At 37.9% G+C, this 18,636-nt stretch overlaps 1 protein-coding gene, 1 long non-coding RNA gene and 1 pseudogene across 3 annotated transcripts; all 3 read left to right on the top strand.

Moving 5' to 3' along the window:
* Positions 1–2,529: 2,529 nt before the first annotated feature.
* Positions 2,530–7,610, top strand: LOC148915750 (TMV resistance protein N-like). Its single transcript, XM_089054513.1, has 4 exons — positions 2,530–3,563; positions 5,051–5,326; positions 5,459–6,493; positions 6,593–7,610. Exons 1-4 carry the CDS (start codon positions 2,565–2,567, stop codon positions 7,169–7,171), a joined length of 2,889 nt encoding a protein of 962 aa, XP_088910639.1. The 5' UTR covers positions 2,530–2,564; the 3' UTR covers positions 7,172–7,610.
* LOC148915749 (disease resistance protein RUN1-like) lies at positions 7,173–12,669 on the top strand (annotated as a pseudogene). Its single transcript, XR_016127908.1, has 3 exons — positions 7,173–7,304; positions 10,953–11,369; positions 11,463–12,669. The product of XR_016127908.1 is annotated as a disease resistance protein RUN1-like (transcript).
* A 4,063-nt stretch (positions 12,670–16,732) lies between these two features.
* On the top strand, positions 16,733–17,506 carry LOC148915748 (uncharacterized). The gene is made up of 3 exons (XR_016127909.1): positions 16,733–16,882; positions 16,985–17,209; positions 17,301–17,506. It is a non-coding gene; the product is annotated as an uncharacterized LOC148915748 (long non-coding RNA).
* The last annotated feature ends 1,130 nt before the right edge of the window (positions 17,507–18,636 follow it).

Here is an 18,636-nt window from a genome sequence, read left to right as displayed (position 1 = left end):
CCCCCGTAAGGGTACTCGGAAATAGCCTTAGTTTCAAGGCCTCGCGATGCCCAATCTCCGCGCATTGGGCCGTGAATCGGCCAATGTGCTCAACGGTCGACTGGAGCCCATCTCCCGAAAATAGTGCGAAATCCGGAACCTTGAAGCCCCTCGGAAATTCCTCTTGATCAAAATGCTCCGGATATGGCCTTCGGTAGACTGGCCTACCAATCCTCCTAGCATGGGGCACCATATCTTGAATCATTTGTTCGACCGCACTTCGGTCGATTGCTTGATTCCTTAGCAATGGGTTGTTAGCATTCCCGCCGTTATTCCAACCACCAACTCCGAATTGGTTGATATGAGGCCCAGCGAAATTGGCCCCAGCCGCTTGGTGAGCTTGTGGGCGGAATTGATTATATGGCGGGAACACTTGAAATTGGTTGACCGCCGCATATGGGTTGTTGCCCATCGGCGGAATATTAACCAGGGCTTGCTGCCCCGGTGGATTAAGTTGGGGCAGATTTACTCCAAAACCATTTGGTTGGGCCTCCACTTGTGGCCCAACCGCTGGTGCTCCAATAGGCGCCCCTTGGTTTCCATTTTGGCCATTTTGCTGGCCTAACCATCGATCAAATCTCTCGTTGATCTGAGCATTTTGAGTGGCCATCGTTTGGGCCATTGTCTCCATGACACGCATGAGTTGTTGGAGTTCCAATGAAGTGGCCGGATTCGGCCTCAATACTGGTCCCCCGGCGACTTCCGTAATATCCTCAACCACTACGTGATCGTGGCCAACGGCCGTGTTTCGGCCGGGGCCATTTTGCTCTTGAGTGGCCGGAACATTTTGTGGCTGGTATTCAAAGGGAGTGAACCAGCCATGCTTGTCTCTGATTCCGACCGAAGTCTAGACTCTTCAAATTCTTGGTCTCTTCTAGGATTCCTCCTAGTGTTTACGACCATACAAAACCTAGTGGTCCCACCGGCGTGCCAAATTATGTTACCCTCTTTTCGGCCGGGAAGGCCGACGGAAGGAACTTTTGGTCCTTCTTCTTTTGGATGCGGGGCGTGCCACCACCAAGCCCCGAAATTGGGCTTGAATGGAATGAGAATAGATGGATGTGTTGCGCTTCTAACTTCTGATCAAACGATTGATCGGCCAAGCAAGGAACCTCTTCTTGGCCTAGATTCTTTCACTTTCTCGGGCTCGAGAATGGTTAGGTTTCGAATGGATGTTTTTGTGGTTTTTATGGTTTAAGTAAAAATAATGCAATTAAACTAAATATGCGTATAAACGTAAAGACAAGAATTGAAATGCGATAAAATAAATCAAAGCGATAGATAAAGCAAGAATAAAATAAAAGCGATAAGAACGATAAGAACGAAAAGGAAATAAACTTGAAGTTAAATTTAATCGAAGTGCGATAACAATTAAATGTAAAGGAATTGAAATAAACTTGAATTGAAACGACAAGAAATATAAACTGAAACAAGAATTTAAACGACAAGGAAAATATAAACTTACACTAGCAAAACGAAGAACTCACTACACTAGGTGCTTGAAAAATAAAATCCTAAGTCTAGGAAAAGAAAAGTGCGAGACGAAAGATAGGTTTGTTTGTCTGATGTTGTGTGTTTGATGTCTTCATGGAGCAAGGTTTATATAGGGCACTCGCAGCCCTATGGCTAGCCATTGAATGGCCAAATGTCAACTCTTCTTTAAAATCTTTCCTTTCGAAGCCCTCCTAAATCCGTGAGATTGCGTTGATATTCTGACAGGCTTGATTCTTCCTTGTTTTGGAACACTCGGAGTTACTATAAAAACTCCCTTGATTTCTTTCCTTGTGAGGCCCTCCGTCACGTGCACATTATCCTCCGAAAATCAATATATGCATATATGGGAGAATGAATCAAGACAGCTTGGTTGAAATGTCCTGGCCCATGCGGATGGGCTCATAAAGTGAAGCCATCCATTGTGATATACAATATTAATATATATATATATATATATTAGGTCAATAAGTTGGCAGCCGCATTCATCCCCTTTTATGCCCAGCCGCATATTCATCCGGCCGCACTAAATTGTGTCCAGCTGCCTATTCATCACACCCGGCCGCATATTCATCACACCCGGCCGCAATCTTCCATTCGTCCGGCCGGTCTTTTCCAATTCTGCCCGCCGCAGCTTCCACTCGTCCGCCGCTTTCCACTCTGTCCGGCCGCAGCTTCCATTCTGTCCGGCGCCTTCCACCGCCCGCCGCAGTCTTCCACTGTCCGCCGCAGCTTTCCACTCGCCCGCCGCTCTTCCAATTCCGCCCGGCCGCAGCTTTCCACTCGTCCGCCGCAGCTTTCCACTCCGCCTGCCGCAGCTTTCCACTCCGCCTCGGCTACGAACTTCCACTGCCCGCTACGAACTTCCACTCGCCTGCCACGAACTTCCAGTGCGGCTCAACAGAACAATCCATATCCACTAGCCCAGCCGCAATTCTTCTTCTCCATCCAATATCCCGTGCGGATTAGGTGGGTTTCCACCACCCCCAAACAATCGCAGATTCAAATTGTTAGATTCCAGAGAGTTGGTGGGAATGAAGTTTATACGTGAGCAAGTAGATTTGCTTTTAGCTCATCCTACAGATGATGTTCGCTTTATGGGGATATGGGGGATGGGCGGAATTGGCAAAACAACCATTGCTCAGCTAGTTTATGATAGCATTTCTACCCATTTTGAATGCAGCTTTCTTGCTAATGTTAGAGAGGTTTCTCAACGTGGTCGTCTTGTTGATCTACAAAGACAACTTCTTTTCCCAATCTTAAAGGATCAAATTACTGAAGTTTGGGATGAACAGTGGGGAACCTCTGTCATTAAGAATTGCTTGTATAATAAAAAGGTTCTTCTCATTCTTGATGATGTGAGTGAATCAAGCCAACTTGAAAAGTTGGCTGGTGAAAAGGATTGGTTTGGTAAGGGGAGTATAATCATTATTACAACTAGAGATAAACGGTTGCTAGTTAAACATGATATATCATATAAGGTAGAGGCGTTAGGTCATTATGATGCTCTTGAGCTCTTTAGTCAGAATGCCTTTGAAAAAAACGAGCCTGAGGAAGGTTTCTTGGAATTGTCCAAGGGTTTTGTAAATTATGCCAGAGGCCTTCCACTAGCTCTTAAACTTTTGGGATGCTTAATGTATAAGAGAGATGAAGATGAATGGGAAAGTGAATTGGATAAGCTGCGGAAAATTCCTAAGTCAGAAATTATTGATTTGCTCAAAATAAGTTATGATGGACTAGATGAGATGAACAAGGATATATTTCTTGATGTTGCATTTTTCCATAAGGGGAAGGACAAGCGGCAAGTAATTGAAATACTAGACAGTTGTGGCCTATGTGGTCATATTGGGATAAATGCTCTCGTTCAGAAATCACTTTTAAATTTTGATATTTCAAACGACCGTGTTGAGATGCATGATTTGATACAGGAAATGACATTGGAAATTGTTCGTCAAGAGTGTCCTGAAAAGCCTGGTAGACGAAGTCGATTGTGCAATCATGATGATATCTCTCATGTATTCATAAACAATACGGTAAGAATTTATATAAAAGATACTAAGTTTTGGAATATTTATGAATTGTTTTTAACACAGTATTAGACTTAATAAATGATATCTTTGATGTTTTCATAAACAATAGGGTTAACTGTTGATTTGCCCTCCGAACTTGTACCTAACTTTCGATTTACTCCCAATCCTTTTTTTTTTTTTAATAAAGAAAATTGAGGATATCAATTATTATTTTTAGCCAATTTTCCCCCTGCCTTTAATTTTCCTCACATTCCATCCAATTTACCTTTAAAAATATCGTGTGCCAAGCATGTGAGGTTATTTAAGGGCTATTTGGTTATTTTTGCACCTTAACAATAACTAAAATTTTGAGAAAAAAATAAAAAATTATAATAATTAAAAACCCTTCAGCCACCTCTCTCCCCTTTCCCCACTACTGTTACCCCCACCCTCAGCTATCTCCATACCTTTGCCCTTGCCTTGCCCTTTACCTCCCATTTCCTGCACCTACCCTCCCTGTTGCTCCCTCCCTCCCAGAACTTCTCAACACCCCAAACTGAGACTACCCACCCAGCCACCTCTTGCTCATTGTTACCCCCACCACCAAAATCAAACCCCAAACTTGTAATTAAACTCAATACAAAGCATACCCAACTAGAAATCACGACAAAGATTCAGAAAAATACAAGCTTTCCATAACCCACAAGCACATCATCTCTGTTTCTCTCTCTCTCTCTCTCTCTCTCTCTCTCTCTCTCATGGGCATATCGGGTGGGGGGTTGTTGGTTGAGTAGCATGACTCAGATATTACACGGCTTGGGTGTTGGGTGGACTAAGGAATTCAAGGGGTTAAGGTGGTTTTTTGGGAGAAGAGGGGTGCTGGAGTTGGGAGACTATGGTGGGGTAGCTAGGGGATGATGGTGGGGGAGGCTAGGGATTGGTGGGAGCAAGATGGGGCCGGGAAATGTTTTTGTTTTGTTTTCTTTTTCTTTATTGTTTTATTAGTCCCGATCACTTGGACCACAGTGAGTCCAAGAAATTGTGGTCACCCACCGTTGGATATTAATCCAATGGTTCAAAAAAGTTTCTTAAAAGGAGTGCAAGAGTGAGTGAACCGTTAAATTTACATCCAACGGTGAGTGACCACAAATCTCTTGGACCCCTGTAGTCCAAGAGATCAGGGCTGATTGTTTTATAACATTATTTTATATTTATTTAAGTCTTGCATGTGACCATTCTTAACACTAATTGGATGAAATGTGAGTGAATCTAACAGTATGGGGAAAATTGACTAAAATAATAATTGAGGTCCTTAATTTTCTAAAAAAGAAAAAAAAATGTGGGGTAAATTAAAAGTTAGATACAAGTTTAAGGGGCAAATCAATAATTAACTCTAAACAATTCGATAAGTAGTTATATAAAGATAATTTTGGAAGATATATGATTTCTCTTTAACACATTTTTATACTTAACTGTGGAATTAACTTTTCTTTTACTATTCTTAATTACAGGCAACGGACAAAATTAAAGGCATCAGATTACACATGGCGAAACTTGAAAAGGCATATTGGAATTGTGAAGCCCTTTCTAAGATGCTTAACCTGAAATTTCTTGAATTTGATAATGTGATGATCTCTTCAAGCCCCAAATTTCTTCCTAATTCCTTAAGAAGTATCAAATGGAGTCAGTATCCTTCCGAATTTCTCCCATCAGGTTTTCAACCAAATTTCCTAATTGCACTTGAGATGAGTAACAGCAAACTTGTTCGGCTTTGGGATGGAAGAAAGGTAAGACTAGGGACCATATGCCATTCTAGAAGTTAGTTTTTTTTAAAAAAAAATTATAAATAAATATTTTGTTTAAAAAATAAAATAAATATGAGCTAATTATATATTCTACCATTGTTATGAATTGTACAGGACTTGCCCAACTTGAAAATTTTCAACCTTCGTGGCTCTGAAAACTTGACCACAACCCCAGATTTCTTTGGCATTCCGAATCTTCAGGTGTTGGATTTTCAATCGTGTAAGAATTTGGTTGAGATTCACCCGTCAATTGCAGATCTCAAATGTCTTAAAAGGTTGGATCTTGGTTTTTGCTCAAAATTGAAAAAGATTCCAGAATTTTCAGGGCAAATGAAAAATGTGTTATCACTTAGTTTAATTAAGACGTCCATTGAGAAATTATCTTCATCAATAGGATGTCTGGTTGGCCTTACTCATCTGTATCTATTGAATTGCAAAAATCTCACGGGTCTTCCGAATGAAATTTGTAATTTGAAGTCTCTTGAAAAACTGAATGTGGATGGATGCTCAAAAATTGAGGAACTCCCAGAGAACATGGGGGAGATGGAGTCTCTTACATACCTTCGATTGTGTGGAACTTCTATAAGACAGCTGCCACGATCCGTTTATGGTTTGAAAAAACTTTATTGTCTATTCTTACGTGGAATTGGATCACAGCCTAATAAATCAAGGTTTTGGTGGGGCCTTCCCCGCTTATATCAAAGAAATGCTATTGTGTTGGGTTCGCTTGATGGTTTATGCTCTTTGGGGAAATTGGATCTGAGTGATTGTGGACTTTGTGAAGGGGATCTTCCCAACGATATTGGCTGCTTGTCCTATTTAGAAGAATTAAAACTTAGTGGAAACAATTTTGTTAGCCTTCCTGCAAGCATTGGATGTCTTTCTAAGCTTAAGTTATTTAGGGTGAAGCGGTGCCGAAAGCTTCAACAATTGCCAGATCTTTCTAAGCTTATCTCATTAGTATATATAGACATAGCCGGTTGCACTTCCTTAAAAATGTTACCACATCTTTCGTCAAATTGGTCATTAGTGGATATAAACAACAAAATACGTTTTTACTTTTATATTAATTGTGCCAATTGCTTTGTATTGGTGGACAACGAAGGCTGCGATAGTATACTACTGAAAATGCTGCAGCGATACCTTCAGGTTCTCTCTCTATCTCTCTCTCTCTCTCTCTCTTTTGTTGTTTGCTATAATAATAATTACAACTTACTAACCTCATATATATCTATGTATATGGTACAGCTAATCCCTAGGCCTGATTTCCAATACCAATTCGAAATTGTAACTCCTGGAAGTAAAATTCCAGAGTGGTTCAGTAATCAAAGTTTGGGAGATTCCCTAACTGTGGAGCTTCCTCTGGATTCATGTACCACATGGGTGGGAATTGCTTTATGTTCTGTGTTTGAAGTTCAGGGTGATCTTTCTGAATTTCATTATTTACAAATTAGTTGTTCCCAACAAGGAATGCTGCCATTTGGATCTTCAAGATATTTTAAAATAAGCGATGTTGTGTCAGATCATCTTTGGGTAATTTATGTATCTCGTGAAAAATTTGTGAAGAAACACGGTCAGATAAAGGCTTTGTCAACTTATTATTTTAAAGAGAAAATGAGGGTACCCGAAAAATCTCGCGTGAGTGTGAAGAAGTGTGCGTTTCGTTTGGTGCACAAGCAAGATGTGGAACAACCCAAACAGATCATGATGAACAAATCCATCATCAAGAGCACTACTGCTTGTCCTACCAAATCAGCTGACGCACAAGGTCAACAACGCCACGATGACCAGGAGGCTTATCCTAGTGGAAGTGGTAGACCAAGATGAATTAAATGATGATGATGATGTTGTTGACGAAGCTCGAACCAGAAAAAGAAAAAAGATCGATGTGTTTAGGACTGACCTATGATTCGTCACTTTCAAAGCAAGAGGCATCACAGCTGCTGCATTTCAATTCAATGTGAGTTGCTGCTTTTGCTGATTCTACTTTTCATTTTTTTGGATTTGACGTACTATTGTTTGTTCTACTGCTTGTGCTTCATTCTTTTGGCCTTATGTTGCTCTAAGTTTTGTTCTTCACCTATTGCTTCTTCATTTGGTTGGCCCGCTTCATTCTTAATCTACAGCAAGGGCTGCATAGAACTTTTGATTTGGAGGGTAACCACTTGGATTTGCTACTTAAGTCTTGCCCCCTCTTATTTTTCGCTATTGTTGAAAAGTTTAATAAAAACTGTTATTCTTAAAAGAGGAGCTAAATTTTTGCTAACTTCGTTAAAAACTCCACCTCCTCAAATACCTGCAGATCAAATTTTTGCTATCACAATTGATATTATTAGTAAGGCACCTCCATCTGTCCCTGCATTTTCTTTTCTAGCCATACATTTATCATTAGATTCATCACTTATTGTTTCTTTGATGATAATTCCTCTCCTCTCCTCTCCTCTCTCTCTCTCTCTCTCTCTCTCTCTCATGTACTTTTGTCATCTTGGTCGATAACATCAGCTGGATATTATATGCATCTGAGAAAGAAAATTTCTTTGTTAACTACTGCAGAGCATTAATTAACTCATGTTACCGCATTTGAGCAAAGTATCTATTAACATGGTGCAAATCTTTAAGTAGTTACATTCAGCAATCAGCTACAGGTCTTCCATTTTGTTTCATTTTGATATTAGGTAGGAGAAGAGAACAATTCTCTTGCTACATTTTGTTTGTTTTTTTCCATTGCAAAAGTACATATATGCAGGATGTATGATGCAAATATAAACAGGACATACTATAACTTCTTTTTGTTTCTGCATTCAAGTACATAATAACGAGACTACTGTTGAAGCCAGCCAATTGTATCCTGTAGTCAACTGAAATTTGGGGTCCTGATGCCATGGTGGGTACTGGACACACTGCTAATATGCAACTTGAACTGATCGAAAGTAGTCGCATGAAATTTGCACCTCAAGTTCACCTACCTGGTTCTTATTGACACAAGTTATGTGACTATTTGAACTGCTCTGTGCTGTTTTGTGCAGGATGGAATAAGCCAACAAGAATTCTCAATCAAGCGCGTAAATGTTTGCATTGAATCGATTTAAAACCGACCAATTGTGTGGTCGGAACTCCTCCCCTGTCTGCTTCATTGATCATCTTTTTGATAGTTTGTGCAATCTTTTTCAATTATGCATCTTCTCTTATTTAGCTTCTCTCAATTTTAAATTATTCAAGACTGGAGTTCTGCGAGTCTCATTAAGATCATAGTAATTTTGAGCAGAATTTGGGAGAGCTAGTTCTATTTTGAATTAAACTACAGTAACTTTTTATTTGGAGATTGATGATGTATGAATGAGGTGTCAATCTAGTCAGAATGTGCTCACATTTCCACAAAAACAGAGGATATAGTCTTTATATTAATATTCACACAATAGTCTGTCTTGATAACAGCATTTTCCCGGGAGGAAATCATTTGAGATTGAGAGGCAATAATTTTTTAGCTATTGTTTTCCTTTTATTTTTATTTTGAGACATTTTGGAGCTATAATTAGACTAACATTAATTACTACATAGGTTCTAAAAATTAAGATGTATTGTAAGCTATAGATATGTTCAAACAAACCGAGCCGAACAAACATCCAAGTGCCATCAAGTAGAAGCTCAAGATATAGCAACCGAAGGCCAAATGGCACCAAATAATGCCCAAAATGAAGCCGACTAGAGTCTGTGTAGCTAATCAACCGATCACAAAATTATTAGTTTGTCTAGCTCTAAGCAAATTCCAATGAGAATTGAAGCATAGTTTGGAGTCCAATAACTAAAAATCTAATAGAAGTTAAAATTGCAAATGTGGGTTAAGCGAGTTGCGAAGTATCAATAAAACTACATGAGAGTAGATCACAGTGATGTGGGCTTTTTATAATCAACAGATATGCCTTAAATGGCATGATATTGGGATCATCGTTTTGGCGTACAGCTTGAGAACCAAAGTAGGTAGCTTGAAGCTTAATGGGCCAAAGTTTGGTCCAACCCAATGGTTAAGCCCGCTTCGCCCAACTCGTGTCAAGTAGTCCACCGAAAGCTCTCTCTATTTATTTGTTTGGCACAGGGTCTGGATCTCTCATATAAGAGCATATACAATGATGCTCTGTATTTTTTAGTTAAAATTTAGCTAAAAACACACAAAAAGTTATTTTAGGAGCTCTCTATAAAATTTTAACTTCAATCATACTCTCTAGTTTAGGAAGTCATAAATGGTAGAACTATAATTTAATTCAACATAAATGGTCCATCTATATGAAGGAAAAAAAAAATATGTACATATATATGGACAATATTGATTAAAAGTTTAAAAATATTCATTAAATAGGGTAGCATTAAATTATAGGGAGCCATTAAGAGTTCATTCTCTCTCCTCAGATTTAGGAGGAGCTGGATAGGGAGCATGGTTAGAGGTGGGGTTTCTTACTTCCTCCCTAAATTTTATCTAAGAAAGTGGTTTAGAGAGTCTATTGTGAATTCTCTAACCCTATAATCCAAAATATGTAATTTTTTGTTGCCAAGCTTCCATGAAATTTAGTTGTCCCTTTACCATATTTTGTATGGAAATTGTGGTCAAGTCTTCCTTTAGTTTCCACGCTGCTTCATTTTCTTTTCCTCTATTTTGTCGTTTTATGTGGGGAAATTGGTTTGGAATTGCATATAAACAATTTTCAAATAAGTATGTATATACATATACAGAAATATGTCAAGAGTAACTCGTTTTACGGAATGAGCCAAACGATATTCTTTTACTTGTCTTTGATTCAAGAGTAGGTTCAATATTTAATCACTCATTGTTGGTTTAATTTATTTAGATCAAAGCTATTATCTAAACTAAATTTCTAGCTTCATTCATTCTCAGTAGTTTTGATGGTTTGATCAATCAATTAAAATTTTACAAATTTATAAATAAACCCAATCCTAGACATGTATTTATAAAAAAACCCAAACACTATTTAAACATAGAAACACACCCAAAATCAACCCCAAAATCAACAATTGTATATTTTTTGGGTGTGTTTATAAATGGGTTTTGAGTGTGTGTAATGATGGGTTTTGGGTGTGTTTATAAAGTGTTTTGGGTGTTGGGTTTTTTTATAATTTCAGCCCCCATTTTGGGTGTTTTAGTGAAACTCCCTTAAAATTTTATCTCTTTAGGACATGTACAATTTAACCGTTAAACTTGACCAAAGAAAATTAATTATGCAACCACTCAAATAATTGACGTGACAATAACATAAAATAAAAAGCAAAATGTTATAAAACTAAATAAATTGGAGAGAGAATTTAGAGAATAGCGATAGAAATGCTCTTCTAATATTTTATTGAGTCTTTCTTCTCTGTGTGCAAATGAGAATGAAGCTATAGTTTTTATAGGCAAAGCCTTGGCTAACAATTCGGTAAATAGAAGACTCCAGGAAGGTGTATGGAGATTCCCTTCCAACATGTGACCTCCACCTTATCATCTTACAGCACATTTTCCGAAAATGAAATGCCCTCCTTCCTCTTCAAAATAAATCACTCTTCCTTCACCTCATTAGTCTGCTCCTCAACCAAACCACGATGTGTTTTTGAGTTTCAGGGGTGAGGACACTCGACTTAGCTTTGTATCCCATTTATACCACGAATTGCAGCTCAGGGGCATTAAAACATTCAAGGACGATCCTAAGCTTGAAAGAGGGACACCTATTTCTTCAGAGCTCTGCAATGCAATCGAAGAATCAAGGCTTGCAATCGTTGTTCTCTCGCCAAATTATGCATCTTCTTCCTGGTGCATGATTGAACTTACAAAGATTCTCCAATGCATGAAATCCAAGGGCACAACTCTGCCAGTGTTTTATAATGTGGATCCCTCCCATGTGAGAAAACAAAGCGGCAGTTTTGCCGACGCCTTCGCTGAGCATGAGAAAAGGTTTAGGGAAGACATCGATAAGGTGAAGCACTGGAGAGATGCTTTAACAGCAGTAGCCAATTTATCTGGGATAGATTCAAAGAATGAGTAAGCATGAATGAACAACTTCTCTATATGTCTTAACAAAACCCATGGCTTATATTTTAGACTTCATGATCCTTTCACTTTTCCTCCTTGTAGGTGTGAAAGAAAGCTTATTGAAAAGATTGTTGAATGGGTGTGGAATAAAATGCATCGCACATTCAAATTGTTAGATTCCACAGAGTTAGTGGGAATTAAGTTTACACTTGAGCACGTAGATTGGCTATTAGCTCCTACGGATGATGTTCGCTTTATAGGGATATGGGGAATGGGCGGCATTGGAAAGACGACCATTGCTAAGCTAGTTTATGAGAGCATTTCTGTTCATTTTGAAGTTAGCTGCTTTCTTGCTAATGTTAGAGAGGTTTCTGAACATGGGAATCTTGTTAATCTACAAAGACAGCTTCTTTTCCCGATCTTGAAGGAACAAATTACTCAAGTTTGGGATGAACAGTGGGGAACCTATTTCATTAAGAATTGCTTATCTAATAAAAAGGTTCTTCTTATTGTTGATGACGTGAATGAAACAAGCCAACTAGAAAAAATTGCTGGAAAAAAGGATTGGTTTGGTAAGGGGAGTATAATCATAATTACAACTAGAGATGAATGGTTGCTAGTCAAGCATGATACGCAGGTATCATATAAGGTAGAGGGATTAGGTGATGATGATGCTCTTGAGCTGTTTAGTCGGACTGCCTTTAAAAAAAATGAGCCTAAGGATGGTTTCTTGGAATTGTCCAAGGGTTTTGTAAATTATATGCCAGAGGCCTTCCAATAGCTCTTCACCTTTTGGGATGCTTAGTGTACAAGAGAGATCAAGATGAATGGAAAAGTGAATTGGATAAGCTGTGGAAAATTCCTAAGTCTGAAATTTTTAATTTGCTCAAACTAAGTTACGATGGACTAGATGAGTTGAACAAGAATATATTTCTTGATGTTGCATTTTTTCATAAGGGAAAGGGCAAGGAGGAAGTAATTGAAACACTGGATAGTTGTGGCCTATGTGGTCGTATTGGGATAAATGCTCTCGTTCAGAAATCACTCTTAACTATATCAAATAGGAATGTTGAGATGCATGATTTGATACAGGAAATGACATTGGAAATTGTTCGTCGAGAGTGTCCTGAAGAGCCTGGTAGACGAAGTCGATTGCGCAATCATGATGATATCTCTCATGTATTCATAAACAATACGGTAAGAATTTATATAAAAGATACTAAGTTTTGGAAGATTTATGAATTGTTTTTAACACAGTATTAGACTTAATAAATGATATCTTTGATGTATTCATAAACAATAGGGTTAACTGTTGATTTGCCTCCTGAACTTGTACCTAACTTTTGATTTACCTCCAATCCTTCTTTTTTTTTTTTTAATAAAGAAAATTGAGGGTATCAATTATTATTTTTAGCCAATTTTCCCCTTGCCTTTAATTTTCCTCACATTCCACCCAATTTACCTTTAAAAATATCATGTGCCAAGCATGTGAGGCCATTTAAGGGCAATTTGGTTATTTTTGCACCTTGACAATAATTAAAATTTTGAGAAAAAAATTAAAGTAAAAATAAAAAATTATAATTATTAAAAAGGGAGCTTTAGTAATATACCCAAAATGGGACCTGAATTTATAAAAAAACCCCACATAGAATACACTTTATAAACACACCCAAAATCCATTTATTATATAACAAATTAGTGTTCAAGTTCCTATAAATTACAGGTCTGCCACTATCAAGCCCAACACCAAACAAACTCAAAAGACACCCAAAACAAACCCAGCCCAAACTTATAAACAAGCCCAAACCGTAACTTTCGTCAAAAAAAAAAAAGTAAACCAGTAACTTCCGACGCGCACTTTCATTAAACGTTCTCTGCAAAACGTCTCTTCACTTCACTCATCGTCTTCATCAAGTCAAATCGTCTTCATCAATTCGTCTTCATCGTCGTCGAAACCGAGACTCCATAACCACCACCAAGATTGATCTCGTTTCAAAAACAAACACCAGACACTGACCAAGACAAAATTTCAGAGAACCATTTCAACAAGAAAACGCTTCAAAGGTAAGACATTTACAAACCAAACCTTTACTGTAATATTGATTATTTGCTATAAAGATCCAGTCTAGAGTAATAACAGTATTTTAGATTCGAATGAAAGACAAAATCTTGAAACTATATTGGATTTCACTATAGGACTGACTGCATAGGACCATTACTCTAGTCACTAATTTAGCGGCTAGCATGCTGATTAATGGCTATAAAGTTCCAGTATATGGTAATAACACTGATTGTTCCCTATGAAATACTATATCTAAGGCATGTCTACCACTTTGTCAAGTTCCAGTATAGATAAAGTTCCAGTATATGGTAATAACACTGATTGTTCCCTATGAAATACTATATCTAAGGCATGTCTACCACTGTCAAGTTCCAGTATAGATAAAGTTCCAGTATATGGTAATAACACTGATTGTTCCCTATGAAATACTATTTCTAAGGCATGTCTACTACACTGTCAAGTTCCAGTATATGGTAATAACACTGATTGTTCCCTATGAAATACTATTTCTAAGGCATGTCTACCACTGTCAAGTTCCAGTATATGGTAATAACACTGATTGTTCCCTATTAAATACTATTTCTAAGGCATGTCTACCTCTGTCAAGTTCCAGTATGGGGTATTAACACCGATACTTTACTGTCGTGTTCCTATTTCTAATGCAGGTATACCAATTAAAAGATGAAGAAAGAAAGAGCCAGAAGAAACTCCAAAACAAAAGGCCAACAGTCATCATCCAAAACAACAACAAACAAGAAGCCAAGCAGATGGGAGGACCCAAATTATGTGCAGATCAAGAGCAACATGCTCTCTTTTGCAACAACAATTGACAACATCAGACAGAGACTTGAACGTCGGCACGATGTCTTAACACTGCTATCAAAGACACCTTTTTGGGCATTAATAGAAGCATATATCCAGATAAGGTTAACAAAGGTAGAGTGCATGAAGTCTAACTACGACATTGTGAGACTCATACAAGTTTATGACACAAAGACAAAGAAGTTCAAGTTTAATGATGTTGACAGCGAGATGAAAAGCAATGATGTGGCTGAAATTTTTGGCTTGCCAAACAGTGGCAAGAAGTTACCAAGCACAACAACCTCAACAAGGCCAAAATTGCAGTTTGTAGAGAAATACTTCGCGCGGTATAAGAAGATAACAAAGACTTCAATTGATAAGTGCTTGAATTTAGCACTTGAAGATGAAACAGAAGAGGGTGCTATGGATGTAACAAGATTGATAATCCTACAACTCTTCATGACCAATCTATTCTGCAACTCTGGTTGTACACTTGCTTGGACATATACAACCACAATAGACACCTTAGAAGAGATGGGGAAATATAATTGGGCTCGAGGAGTTTTGGACTACATGTATTTTGGATTAGAACAAGCAAAGAAGAACAAGAAGGACAAAAAAAAGCAGCCAAGCGTGAGTGGCTGCCTAATCCTAATACTGGTAAGAACACAAATCTCCAAACTGCAAATTCGTAGCATTATTCTAATGATATGAATTGACACGTGATATTTCAAAAAAATATTGTGCAGTATTGGCTGTGTCAAAGATCTAACCTGCTCACTCCAATTCCTGGAAGAGAACAAATGACACCAGCTGCTATCAAATGGAGTCTTCAAGAACTCAGCGCGAAGCTTCATCATCTAAAGAACAACCAGATAAAGGTACTCTTTCCTTTCAAATAATCTGCAGCTGATATGACAACATTGTTAATACCATGTCATGTACATACTTGTTAATACCATGTCATAGAAGTAAACTATGAATACCATGTCACAGAGGTAAACTATGAATACCATTTCATAGAAGTACACTATTAAAACCATGTCATAGAATTACACTCTTAATACCATGTCATAGAAGTGCACTCTTAATACTAACTCTACTCAACAAACAGATAAAAAGCACTAAAGCTCAAGAGCGGATGATGATTCTGAAGAAGAGAATGAAGAGAATGATGATGATTCTGAAGAAGAGAATGAAGAGGAGGATGATGGTGCTGAAGAAGTGAATGAAGAGCATGATGATGATGCTGCTGAAGAAGTGAGTGAAGACAAGGATGATCTGCTGAAGAGGTGAATGAAGAGCATGGTGATGCTGCTGAAGAAGAAAATGAAGAGGAGGAGGATGCTGAAGTGAATGGAGACCATGATGATCTGCTGAACATCAAGTCCAGCAACACCACCAGGTACAAGAAGACCTCCAAAATGAAATCCCGAATCTGGAATTCAACGTTGTTTGAGGAAATTGTTAGATCGATGCGAATACAAGGAGGATGAAATACAGCTTACAAAAGAGTATATGATGGCGATCAATAATGCTTTGCTGAATATTGGACGAAGAAAGGAGAGCATCAAAAGTTCCGTGATGCAATAGCATCTTGCATTAAAAAGAATAAATTGATTCAGATGCTGTACAATGAAAAAGAAGAATTATTGAAGCATCAGCAGCAACTGCAGAAGATGGTTAAGGAAGCAGCACATCACAAGAAAGTCATACAATTAGATGTTCATCAGGAAAAATCCTACATGACAAAGATGCAGCTAGAAAATGATCAACGTCTTGCAGAGAAGATTTCCTACTTGGACATTATTAATGAAAAGGAAGCTGTTATTGTCTCGTTGAGAGATCAAAAATTAGCGCAAGAACTGCAGAGTGAAGAGGATAAAGAAGAAAAGAAAGAAGGTGAAGCAGAAAAGATAAAATCAAGAAAACCAGATTCCTCATTCCCTAAAGCAGAGACGAGAGCACAAAGAGAAAGGCACAAAAAAAACCAGCCAAATCAAAGAAGAGGGCCAAAGGTTCATTCCTGCAATGGAATACATATCAGGTCTACAACATGCTGGATGAACTCTCACAAGAAAAGCTGAGAAATTACTGGAAAAATTTAGTTGATGGGTAAGACAATGTGTTTCATTCATTTTCAATGCAAGATGCTATTATTGAACACGCATTATAAAATAGGATTTCATTGTGTTATTACCCTATACTAGAACTTTACAGGGGGTAGACATGCATTAGTTATAGGATTTCATAGGAATCTAGCAGTGTGATTACCCTATATTGGAACTTTGCAATGATAGACATGCATTAGATATAGGATTTCATAGGATACAAGCAGTGTTATTACCCTATACTGGAACTTTACAATGGTAGACATGCTTTAGAAAAAGGTTTTTTAGGAAACAAGCAGTATTATTACCCTATACTGGAACTTTATTGAACAGTTCTTTCAATTTTATTGCCATTTTTTCTAACTACAAATCACTGTTACAGCTTTTGGCAAGGGACAAGCATTTTGTTCAAAGATGACATACAAAGCTTATTAAGAGATACTGAAATTTATGGACAAATCATAGATGCGTATGCCGAGATACTTCATCATGATGAAAAGAAGGACCCTAAAAGACAACAGAATGCATACATCACGTGCTACGCATACGTAAGATCATAGCTATCCCATTACTTCTAGTAAAAATCACAAATTATTCATCTTCCTATACTTTTCACATTCTCTCTAATGCCGAAACTATTAATTTTGCAGAGGTATCTCACAGATAAAATGCACCCAAGAACATTCAATGAATATTTTGTCAAACTCCTTGAATGCATAGGGAAAACTTCAAAGGTGTTCATACCAATAACGGATGGCGGACACCACACCCTACTTGTCTTCGACACCAATTCATTGCAATGGACGCACTACAACTCATTGAGGGGGGAAACTGAGCAAACCGTTGAATACTACAACAAAAAAGCAATAATTTTGGTAAGACAGACTCCTACTATGAACTGTTAATACAAGGCATGAACAAAACAGTTAATCAGTGAAGCTAACAACATACTTGCCTACAATGCAGGCAGACGCAACAAATGTCTTCCTCAATAGTGTCAAGGAATGTGCTCCAACAATTTTAGAAAAAAACAGCTTCCCACTTCTTGAGTTCAAGAAGCCCGTCTACAATGAAGAATTGACCGACGAGATTGCAAAACTTCTTCGAAACCTGAAAGTTACACCAGCAATTGCTCAAACAATACAATATCTGATGAAACATGATCCCACCAAATTCAACTTTAAGGAAGGACAGGGAATGCGCCCAACAACCTGAAAAGTCGTAAGTTTCACAATAACACTTAACACTTTTCTTCCCCCAATTCAAATTAAACTATGATTCACTAAATGTTGCATATATATATGTGTATGTGTGTGTGAATTTGCAGAAACGATTGTGGAGTATTTGTCATGTACTACATGCAGAAGTTGTCACAAGGAAAACAAATTGAAGAAAGCTTGAGTACAGAGCATGTGTGGGAAATGAGAAAAGAAGTTTTATTGAAGACAATGGAAAGTGAAAAAAGTTGGTATTTCACAAAAGAGAATGAAAGATGAAAGCATGGATTTCACAAATTTTAGAACTATAAAATAGTAAATGTTCGGCTTCTAACTTCCAAATGTCAAATTGTTAATATGTAGCTTCTAACCAAAATCTTTTGATGCTTCTTAACTTTCAAATGTCAAATAGTTACTGTGTAGTGAGATTCAAATGTAAAAAATTGTTACTCTATAGCTTCTTCTATATTTCAAACTGCGAATTAACAGTGTTCAAAATGCGTATTAACAGTGACTTTCAAAAAGCCCAGCCCAAGTTGAGAAAATCAAGGTCAGAAACGAAATAAAGCCCAAAACAAATCAACCAAGCCATAGAAAAATACAGAAAAAAGGCCTAGTCTAATTTGACAAAAAAAAGCCCAAACAAACCAAAAAAAGAGCCCAGAAAACTCAACAAGCCAATAAAGCCCAATTTCACTAAGCCCATTGAAAAAAAAGAAAATATCTCAACGCAGAGTACACGCACGCACCCAAAAAGCGAAAAACCTACTCACCCTCTCACTCCGATCTTTGCGACGCGACCTACTCCAAAAGCAGGCGAAAACCTCTATAACCACCAGGCAGGAGACAACCTCCATAACCACCAATCAACGACAAACTCCATAACGAGAAAGCCGGCGAATCGAAGTTATATTCTGCCATAGCCAAAAGTCTTCAAAATCGACACTACAAAAAGCAACTGAGCACAAGGACAACCAGGAAAAAGGGAAGAAAATTTCTTCCATAAACATCGACAGAAAGGTACAATCTCAAAAACCCACAATGACTTTCCACTTTCGTCTTAAGATTCTGCTAACTAATGCAAG

This window comes from Prunus mume, linkage group LG6, assembly GCF_029339155.1.
Source record: "Prunus mume cultivar Tortuosa linkage group LG6, ASM2933915v1, whole genome shotgun sequence".
In the NCBI taxonomy this organism is placed as follows: Eukaryota; Viridiplantae; Streptophyta; class Magnoliopsida; order Rosales; family Rosaceae; genus Prunus; species Prunus mume.
Note: the sequence above shows the minus strand (reverse complement) of the source record. Positions and strands in the feature narration are given on the sequence as shown.